The 10,990-nt window shown below is 46.2% G+C and overlaps 1 protein-coding gene across 1 annotated transcript; it reads left to right on the forward strand.

The window, feature by feature from the left end:
• LOC141063329 (uncharacterized) lies at positions 1-8,718 on the forward strand. The gene is made up of 2 exons (XM_073557378.1): positions 1-31; positions 7,472-8,718. The coding sequence occupies exons 1-2, from the start codon at positions 1-3 to the stop codon at positions 8,659-8,661; spliced, it is 1,221 nt and encodes a 406-aa protein (XP_073413479.1). The 3' UTR covers positions 8,662-8,718.
• Positions 8,719-10,990: the final 2,272 nt, after the last annotated feature.

Here is a 10,990-nt window from a genome sequence, read left to right on the forward strand (position 1 = left end):
ATGAAAATTCTCGCCAGTTCGAGAGCGGAAGGTAATCCTGGTAGAGGGCTGAAGTGGGCCATCTTAGAGAAGCGGTCCACGACCACAAAAATGACGGTGTGGCCCGAGGACTGAGGCAGATCCGTAATAAAATCCATCGCAATGTGTTGCCACGGGGCCGAGGGAACCGGAAGTGGGTGCAAGAGACCAGAGGGTCGCTGCCGGGGAACCTTGTTCTTGGCACAAGACAGGCAAGAGGCGATGAAACTTTGGACATCTTGAGGCAGGGAGGGCCACCAATAAAAGCGAGAGATGAGGGAGAGCATTTTCTTGAGACCGACGTGGCCGGCTAACTTGGTGGCATGACCCCAATGTAGAACTCGCCTCCTGTCGTTGTCTTGGACAAAAGTCTTGCCGGGAGGTAAGGAAGTCAGGTTAACAGGAGCGACTACGATAAGCTTGCTAGGCTCCACTATGTGTGAAGGCTCCTCCTCTTTATCAGAGACCAGAAAGGATCGGGATAAGGCATCCGCTTTGAGGTTCTTATCACCAGGACGAAAATGGAGCTCAAAATCGAACCGGGTAAAGAATAGCGCCCATCTGGCCTGCCGAGGGTTAAGCCTATGTGCAGACTGAATATATGCTAGATTCTTGTGGTCAGTGAAGATCTGGAGTGGGTGTACGGCTCCTTCCAGAAGATATCGCCACTCCTCCAAGGCTAGCTTAATGGCGAGCAGTTCTCTGTCTCCGATGGTATAGTTTCTCTCTGGAGGGGAGAACGTCTTTTAGAAAAAGCCGCAGGTGACCAACCGTCCGGAAGGAGATCTCTGAGAGAGAACCGCACCGGCTCCGGTGGCAGAGGCATCCACCTCGCGTGTGAATGGCTTGTTAGCCTCTGGACGGTGTAGCACGGGAGCTGTGGCAAAGGCTTGCCTCAAGGTTCGGAAGCCGTTCTCGGCTTCGGTAGACCAGTGGTGAGGATCGGCTCCCTTATGGATCAAAGCGGAGATTGAAGCGGTCAGAGCGGAAAAGTGTGGAATAAACTGCCGGTAATAGTTGGCAAATCCCAGGAACCGCTGGATTGCCTTGATTCCCTGGGGACGCGGCCAATTGAGTACGGCGGTCACTTTTCCAGGGTCCATGCACAAGCCAGAGTTGGAAATGATGTAACCCAAGAACAGCAGTGACGACTGTTCGAAGGCGCATTTTTCAAGCTTGGCATAGAGATGATGTTTTCTCAGACGAAGTAGGACTTGGCGTACATCTTTTCTGTGCGTAGACAGATCCGGGGAAAACACCAGGATGTCGTCCAAGTAAACCACCACGCAGACATAGAGAAGGTCTCGGAATATGTCATTAACAAATTATTGGAACACTGCGGGGGCATTGCACAAGCCGAAGGGCATAACCAGGTACTCATAGTGGCCGTCTCGGGTGTTGAAGGCGGTCTTCCATTCATCGCCAGAGCGGATCCGGACCAGATTGTAGGCCCCCGAAGATCTAATTTCGTGAAGATCCTTGCACCCTGTAGACGGTCAAATAGCTCCGGAATAAGAGGAAGGGGGTATTTGTTCTTAATGGTGATATCATTGAGACATCTATAGTCTATACAGGGACGAAAGGACCCATCCTTCTTCTTGACAAAAAAGAATCCGGCTCCCGCGGGTGAGGGCGACTTGTGAATAAAGCCTTTGGCCAGATTTTCCTGGACGTATTCAGACATAGCCTGAGTCTCGGAAGGGGACAGCGGGTAGATTCGACCACGAGGCGGCGTGGAACCGGAGACAAGGTTGATGGGGCAGTCATATGGACGATGTTGAGGCAGGGTCTCTGCTTCCTTCTTGTCAAAGACGTCCAAAAAGGCCCAATAGGCGGAAGGTAGCTCGGTAGACGTCAACCTAGAACGTGAGGAATCTTGCGGCTGTACGGTGAGCAGACACTTATTTTGGCAAGGTTGGCCCCACCGCAGGATGTCTCCAGAACGCCAGTCCAGGATAGGTTTGTGTGTTCTTAGCCAGGGAAGGCCCAAAAGAATGGTATGGGATAAAGAAGGCAGCACGTAAAATACAATCTTCTCCCGGTGCAAGGCTCCGACCTGAAGTTCCACTTCTTCTTCAGTGACCTGAGTAACGGACTCCCGGAGGGGTTGGCCGTCGACCGACGCAATCTGCCGAGGGGTCTCCAGGGATCTGACAGGAATCCGAAGTCTCCTAACCGCCTCAAGTTGGATGAAGTTACCGGCTGCCCCAGAATCAATATAGGCCCATTCAGAAAAACGCTTAGTACCTAGATGCAAAAGGACAGAAAGAGTCAAGGGTAGAGAGGAGTCACAATTACCTAGGGAGGCCTCTCTTACCTGTCCTAGGTGGAGGCGTTTCCCAGACGAATGGGGCAAGAACGAAGAAAGTGAGACGCACTCCCACAATAGAAACAGAGCCTCTGTTCGACCCTTTCTCTCCGACGCTCCTCTACCGGTTTGAGGCGATCCACTTGCATGGGTTCCGGTACCGGGACCGAGGAAGCTGACATTGGGCGGGAACGGGGTGGACTATGGGCAGCCGGTGGAGCGCGAGAAGGCCTTCTCTCTCTGGCGAGCTCTCGAGATCGTTCCTGAAAGCGTAGGTCGATGCGGGTGGCCAAAGAGATCAGGTCCTCCAGAGAGGTGGGAGTATCACGACCCGCCAACTCATCCTTGATTCGACCTGAGAGACCCCGCCAAAAGGCTCCCACCAAGGCCTCATTGTTCCAGCCCAACTCTGAGGACAGGGTGCGAAACCGAATGGCGTACTGACCTACCGAGAGCGCGCCCTGGTGCAGATTGAACAGAGATTCTGTGGAAGAGGCCAGGCGGCCCGGCTCATCAAACACCTTACGAAAGGTGTCCAGGAAAGAGGAGAGTTGAGCAACTAATGGGTCATCTCGTTCCCAGAGGGGGTTAACCCAAGCTAGGGCCTCTCCTTCTAAATGGGACACAATAAACGCCACCTTGGCTCGATCGGTGGGATACTGGTGTGGCAGCAATTCAAAGTGTAGCTGGCACTGATTTAAAAACCCTCTACACATTTTGGGGTCGCCACTGTATCGCGGGGGTTTAGCCAAACGAGGAGATGGGAGCGGAACCGCAGGCTGTGCCGGGGCTGCGGCCGCGGTCTGGAGGGCAAGCAGGCGGTTATCCACCGAGGCCATGTAATTCAGGATGTGAGCCTGAGTGTCACGCTGCTGGGCAAGCTCCTGTTGGAGACCGGCGATCTGGCTGGCACTCCCTGGATCCGAGGCCTGCAACGACGAGAGGCGGGACTCCATTGTCTTGAGGAAGGGCATGATCCTCCCGTAGGAACAAAAGTTCCTTCTGGGTCGGGGTACCAGCGGGGTCCATGGCCTGATCGTTCTGTGAGGCTGGAAGGACTCCAAGGGTGAACCCACAGGACCGCGACGACGAACCTACCCCCGGGCGAGCGGGCCAGGTGTACCACCCCTATACAGGGAGCGTTTGGGGCAGGCCCGGAGGAGACTATCGCCGCGGAAGCTGATACCTGGGGGACAACTGGAGGAGTAGACCGTCAGTCACCGGGATGAAATGCAGACAGGACCGTCCGAAGGACACAGGAAGAACGGCTGCAGGGCTAAATGGAGAGGATGACCGGGGCACAGGAGCAGGCAGGGACAGACAGAAGAGGCACACACGGGAGGAGGCAGGAACGGACTGGACCGGCCGGCTCTGGAAGAAAATGCAAAGGCGGTGAGAGTTCAGCTAGTGAAGCAAGGCGGTATGCTAAAGCAAGGCTGGGTGCTAGGCAGGATTTAGGTGGACCCGAGAGTCTGTCATGGAATACCATCAGGCAGCGATCCAGAGGAGAGGCTGCCTTTTATAGGGATATGAGTTCCGAGTCGGATCAGCAGGGTCATGGGGGCGGAGAGAGAACCGGCTAGCCAGTGCTGAGACCCGGGGTGTGAGCTGCACGTGCGCCCCGAGCAGAGCAGTCAGGCTGACTGCGGGGCAAGAGGCTGGAGTGCCGGCGGGTGCGCGCCCGCTGCAGGGGCGCGCTGGAACGGCGGGCGCGCTCGGAGGCCACGGGCAGCGTGGAGCCAGAGGAGGACGCGGCAGGAGCCGAGCGCGCGGTGGAGGCGGCGAGCGTGGGACCAGCGGGAGCGTTAAGCGTGACAGTGTCTCTGGAGACCTCCCCCCACCTACCCCCGGAAATTGTTAAGTCAGCTCTTCTCAAATGTGTCTGTCACTAAATAAACCAAATGCTTGAATGTCAAGACAGTTCAAAAACGTGGTTCTGTGTGGAAGATTGTAAAGCCGTCATGGAGGCATAAGGCTGGCAGTGATGGGCATTGTGGGTAATAATAGCGGGGATCATGCCTCATTCCTCTCTAGGAACATACACGACATCTTCTCTGGGGGTTCTTTCTTGGTTCAGTTACTGGGATGAGTGCAATAAAATGTCGCTCAGTGAGTCTTCTGACATCTTCAGATTCTAAAGGATTGGTGGGGACAAAATTTTCAAAAACAAGATTTTCAGTGACCTTTTCCTGATAATCAAGGAAAGTATCTGCATTTCCGGCTTTTTTGTATAACACAAAAGAATTATATGTGGCCACCTGAAACAAATACATGACTACATTTTTATACCAGATATATGATTTTCTTGATACCTGGTATGGCTGTAGAATCTGATCTGCAAGGTCCACACCCCATATATTTGTTGTAGTCAATGTCAGACACAGGTTTTGGAGTAGTGGATCCCCGTTGGTCTGCAGTGGCCCTTGTGGCATCTGTGTGGATCGAGCCCAGGATAAACATATCTTTTTTATCCTTATACTTAAGGGCAAGCAGCTCTCCATTGTGTAAAGCCCCTGACTGCACCTTTCAGAACTTTTTGCTGACCAATGATTGTGGAGACCTCTGACAGTTTTTGTGAATGGTCCCACAAGCCCCTATGTTATGTTCAACCAGACTTTTAAATAGAGGTATGCTGGTGTAGTAGTTGTCAACATACAGATTGTAGCCTTTTTGTAAAATTGGAGTTATCAGCTCCCAAACCATTTTTCCAGATGTCCCCAGATAAGTAGGGCATCCTGGTGGGTTTAGTTGGCTGTCTTTCCCCTCATAAATGTGAAAAGCTGATGTGTATCCGATTGAACTCTCACACATTTTATAGAGCTTTATTCCGAACCTTGCCCTCTTAGAAGGAATAAATTGCTTGAGGTGCAGTCTTCCTTTCAATTTTACAAGGGACTCATCAATGGAAATGTTTTCTGTTGGGGTGTAGAGCTTTAAGAACAAGAACTTTTCTGTAAAGTCTTCGATGATCGGTCTGATTTTGAATAGTCTGTCATGTTCTGGGACATTTCTGGGCAGGCATTGACTATTGTCATTAAAATGCCAAAATCTCATGAGCATTTGATAACGGGTCCTAGGAAGAACGGCAGAAAACATAGCGGTTGCTTGAACAGGGCGGTTGGACCAATAGGACTGAATGCTCATTTTTTTAACAAGCCCCATAGCGACTGTAAGTCCTAAAAATTTTTTCAATTCTAGGACATTAGTTGGTGTCCATAAATCTGACCTAGCATAATAGGATCGTGGATTCTGGCTGATGAATTGGGACGCATATAAATTTGTAGGACAATATGCTCTAGCAAGCTATCTGTCAGAAACAAATTAAAAAAAAAATTGGTCCCAAATTTTCCACCTCCACATTTATACCAGGAATGGCATTAAAATTAGGGATGAATGGAGAAGCCGAATCCGAAGCCTCCCATCTGGGAAATGCTACAGCAAGAGGCAAAGCCCCTTGGACATTGGTGTGCGCCAATTCACGAGCACTGGGGACAGCGCTAGTACTGGGCATTGTTCCCTGAGTTGGAGACATTTCTCCTGAAGCGCTATTTGTCCTTCTTGTTGTACTGGTCCTTGTGTGTGAGGATGGACCAGAATCACTGCTCATTTCTGAGCTATCACTGTCGCTGCTACTAAAGCCCTCGAAATCCACATCGCCATCTGACACTGCACTTTCTTCGCTGTCAGAACATAAAAGTGTATAAGCCTCCTCTGCACTATAATACTGACGGACCATTTTATTCATTTTTATTTTTTACCGGAAATTGAAAACTACGACGTGACCAAATAATTGGGGAAACATTTGAGTAAAGCCTAATTCTTTAGCCTAATCCTAACTTTAGGATAAACCCTAACTTTAGCCCCAACACTAACCCTATCTATAGCACTAACCCTAACCTGCCTTATCTGTATTGTTACTTTATAGCACAATCGCTGACTGACACAGCTGTTCCCAGCAGCTCTTGTAACACTGTTTCTCCTCTAATCTCTCACTGACAGGAGATCTGAGGAGAAACAGCGTTTTTATGGGGCAGATCGCCCGGGAAAGTTGATTGCTGCAGCAAACTTTCCTAGTGATTTGTTTCATTGGCTGGTGTGATGCTGATGTCATCAGGACCTGAACAAATCAGATCTCAATGAGGTCAAGGGTCACAGGAAGCGTTGTGCGGTGGAATCCCCTAGTTATAAGGTATGTGGGGTCCCGATGAGCACAAAACCGCCGACCGTAGACAAACGTCCGCGCTGCACAAAGCCCTGCTAGCGCCGACGTTTATCTAACGTTGGTGGTCACGAAGCGGTTAAGTTAAGGGTACAATCATTTCTATCCAGGCCTATTTCATGAGTTTTATTTTTTTTTTAATTCTGTGGAAACCTGGTTGAAAAGCAATGTCTGACTTTCATTTGCTCATTTTCATAGATTTTTTTATTTATTATTGCTTTTGTCAGATTCTTATTTCTGTGACCATTGTGGGTTTTTCTGTCATTAAACGAGGGGTACCAACAATTTTGACCACGTGTGTAGGAGGAATGAATATTTTGACGCCACGGCCACTTCCCGGAAATTAACACTTAGTGGATGTTGGAGAGTGAAAATTACACATTTGCCATTTTCTTACCCAGCACATAGTGCCCAGATTGTGCTCCAGGAGACACCGCAAATTAAGTAGATTCTTCTCACTATAATATTGCTAAATACAGGGATCCTAAATGTTGTTTGCGCACACTGCAAGACTCCGAAGTGAGAGCGGATTTTGCTGGATTGGTTTATGGAAACCTTGTTGCTTTTCAACAGCCTTTGAGTCACTAATAGTGCGGGAACCTCTGTTTTTCCACTGACAGATGATGGACCTGAGTGGGGACTTGTTTTTGTGAGATGAGAATTGGTATTATTTTCACCTACATAACATTGATTGTTCATTCTGCCTCCCAAATATTGAATAAAAAGAAACCAAACAGTTGAACACCACACACTACTCGTTCATCCAACAAGGTTTTCTATTAGACTGTGAACTGTCATTGTCTTGGTAAATAATTAAAGTTTTTTACATAGCTTGCCATTTTTATGGACAGTTTAAGTAGAAATGTTCAAAAATATAAAACGCAAGGATATTTTATTAAAAATATTTTTTTTTTTTATCTTAGCAGATGAATGTACCAGGAGATCAGAGGGACAGCTGACATCTTCAAGTTTTAAATCTGATGATCTTGAGATCCTACAAGATACAACTGAAGTGATTGCCATTACTCCAGATATATCATCATCCATTCACAGCAAAGATCTGTCATCTGATCCTATGAAACAGGTCCCATCTTCTGATTCATTACTGACTAATAAGGAAAATCAAAGTCACAAAAGAGGCATTACAAAACAAACTGCTCCTAAAGCAAAGAAGCTTTTTTCATGTTCAGAATGTGGGAAATGTTTTGCATGTAAATCATTGCTTGTTGCTCACCATAGAACTCACACAGGGGAAAAGCCTTTTTCCTGTTCAGAATGTGGGAAATGTTTTAATCAGAAATCGGATCTTGATAGACACCAGAGAGCTCACACAGGAGAGAAGCCTTTTTCCTGTTCAGAATGTGGGAAATGTTTTAATCAGAAATCGGTTCTTGATAGACACCAGAGAATTCACACAGGAGAGAAGCCTTTTTCCTGTTCAGAATGTGGGAAATGTTTTACACATAAATCAGATTTTGTCACACACCATAGAACGCACACAGGAGAGAAGCCTTTTTCATGTTCAGAATGTGGGAAATGTTTTCACAAAAAATCACTTTTTCTTATTCACCAAAGAACTCACACAGGAGAGAAGCCTTTTTCCTGTTCAGAATGTGGGAAATGTTTTAACCAGAAATGGCATCTTCTTAGTCACCAGAGAACTCACACGGGGGAGAAGCCATTTTCCTGTTCAAAATGTGGGAAATGTTTTAACCAGAAAGGGAATCTTGATATACACCAAAGAACTCACACAGGAGAGAAGCCTTTTTCCTGTTCAAAATGTGGGAAATGTTTTGCACATAAATCACTGCTTGTTACTCACCATAGAACTCACACAGGAGAGAAGCCTTTTTCCTGTTCAGATTGTGGGAAATATTTTATCCGGAAAGAGAATCTTGTTAGACATCAGAGCAGTCACACAGGGGAGAAGCCTTTTTCCTGTTCAGAATGTGGGAAATGTTTTGCACGTAAATCACTGCTTGTTACTCACCATAGAACTCACACAGGGGAGAAGCCTTTTTCCTGTTCAGATTGTGGGAAATATTTTAACCGGAAAGGGAATCTTGTTAGACATCAGAGCAGTCACACAGAGGAGAAGCCTTTTTCATTTTCTTAATGTGGGAAATATTTTACTTGGAAATCAACTGTTAATAAACATCAGAGATGTCACATAGGGGAGAAGCCTTTTTTATGTTCATAATGTTGATATAGTTTTAACGGCGAGTACTCCGGCAGCTGTGCTCTGCTTGTGAGCAATGCATTATGTCACTGCCATGTGCTGCTTACAAGCATGAACCAGTTGCTGGTATCAGAGCAGGATTCAGCAAGGGAGCGCCGGGTAGGTAAGTGTAATGCTTTTTTTTTTTAATGTTTTGTGATGGGGCCATGGATACCAGGATGGGGGCCAATTATAAGGATTGGGCTATGCATACCAGGACTGGAATGGGGGGCCAGTCATACCCGAATAGTGATGGTGCCCTGCATACTAGGAAGAGATGGGGGCCCTGCATACCAGGATAGGGATGGGGGCCATGCATACTACGATGAGATGGGGCACTGCATACCAGGAGCGGGATGGGGCCAATCATGCCACAATAGGATGGGACCCTGCATACTAGGATAAGGATGGGGCCATGCATACTACGATGAGATGGGGCACAGCATACCATGAGTGGGATGGGGCCAATCATGCCACAATAGGATGGGACCCTGCATACTAGGATAAGGATGGGGCCATGCATACTAGGATAGGGATGAGGGATCTATGTATACCAGGGTAGGGATGAGGGGGCCATGTGTATCAGAATAGGGATGAGGGGACCATATATACCAGGATAAGGGATATTAAGTACAGAATTAACCACATTTTTTGCTTCAAATTTTTTTTTCCTAATTTCCTCTAAACCTAGGTGTGTCTTATAGTCCAAAAAACACGGTTTATATATATTTTTTTCTCAGTGAACTCATTCCTTATGTTTGGCCTCATTAAAATAAAAACACTCATACTCCGCTGGCGTGCCGGCTCCAATTCAGTGGTGTTGAGACTCACTGTCCCGGGGCTTATGTGAGGTTCTCACATCACACGAGCCCTGCACCCAATCAGCGGCAGCTTCACTGCTCCTTCCTTCAGACATATTGAACATGAACAGGAGGCCAGGGCTGCGGCTGCTCTCTGACGGCTTCATGATGCTTGATTTGTCCGAAGGTGGGGACAGTGACATCAGCGCTGATTGGGCACACTGCTCACATCACATAACAACCTCAAGACACCCAAGAAAGCAGGTACCGAAAACCTTTTTAAACATCAAAAATCCCACACAGGGAAAAGTCATTATTATACCGAGAGTGTGAGAAATGAATTACAGGAAAATCGTATTTTGTTGACCTTCAAAAATAACTCAGACGAGGAGAACCTATATATATTATTCACAAATTGTACAAAAACATGATGCACGCGGCGTGCGTTCAAGATGGAATATTATATGGGAGTTTTATAGAATAAATTCAAGGTGAGATCATTATATGGGAGTTTTATAGAATAAATTCAAGGTGAGAATATTATATGGGAGTTTTATAGGATAAATTCAAGGTGAGAATATTATATGGGAGTTTTATAGAATAAACCAAATACCAACAGAAAATAAACGACCCAAAACAAACATTTATCATTAAAAATAACTCCTCTTCATTAGGTAAAGTATGAAAGAATTGCTCCATATTCCGATACCCGTCACATCTTCATTTTTCATGATCTTGGGTTGGGTGAAGGCTTATATTTTGTGGGCCGAGCTGACGTTTTTAATGATACCATTTTGGTGCAGATATGATCTTCTGATCGCCTGTTATTGTATTTTAATGCAATAGTGTGGCGACCAAAAAACTTAATTCTGGCATTGTTTTACGTTTTTTCTCATTACGCCGTTTAGTGATCGCGTTAATTCTTTTTTTATGTTGATAGATCGGGTGATTCTGAATGCAGCAATACCAAATATGTATTTTTTTATTGTTTTATTTTAAATGGGGCAAAAGGGGGAATTTGAACTTTTATATTTTTTTTTATTTTTTTAATATTTTTAAAAACTTTTTTTTTACTTTTGGCATTGTGAAGACATACAGCATTGTTCCTTAATTAACCAGACGACTATTTTTTAGCAAACGAAGAATAATAGAATGTTATCTGTATGTTGGCTTTAAATTTAAGTGTTGATTTCTATTTGGTCAAGAAAACAGACTTTTGTTTGTGTCAGCCGGTGATATTGACTTTTATTGTGCGCTTATCCTTGATCACTAGTGATGTTTGCTGATATGCTAATTATGCGTTATGTTATGGAGCCAGTTTGTTGACTTCTAAAGCAGAGAGGGAAAAACTATGCAAATAGTTTAAATAATCAAGTAATGCTACTTGTTCTCATCTCCATTCTTACCCTTAATGTAAATACTGAATG

The sequence above is a fragment of the Dendrobates tinctorius genome, unplaced genomic scaffold (genome assembly GCF_039654945.1).
Source record: "Dendrobates tinctorius isolate UK_male_01 unplaced genomic scaffold, ASM3965494v1 ptg000249l, whole genome shotgun sequence".
Classification (NCBI taxonomy): Eukaryota; Metazoa; Chordata; class Amphibia; order Anura; family Dendrobatidae; genus Dendrobates; species Dendrobates tinctorius.

What these genes read in the sequence shown, in the direction of transcription:
- LOC141063329 (XM_073557378.1), top strand. Translation starts at nt 1, where the DNA reads ATGAAAATTCTCGCCAGTTCGAGAGCGGAAG. An exon ending in CGCCAGTTCGAGAGCGGAAG is followed by an intron (nt 32 to 7,471) that starts GTAATCCTGGTA and finishes TTATCTTAGCAG; the next exon opens with ATGAATGTACCAGGAGATCA.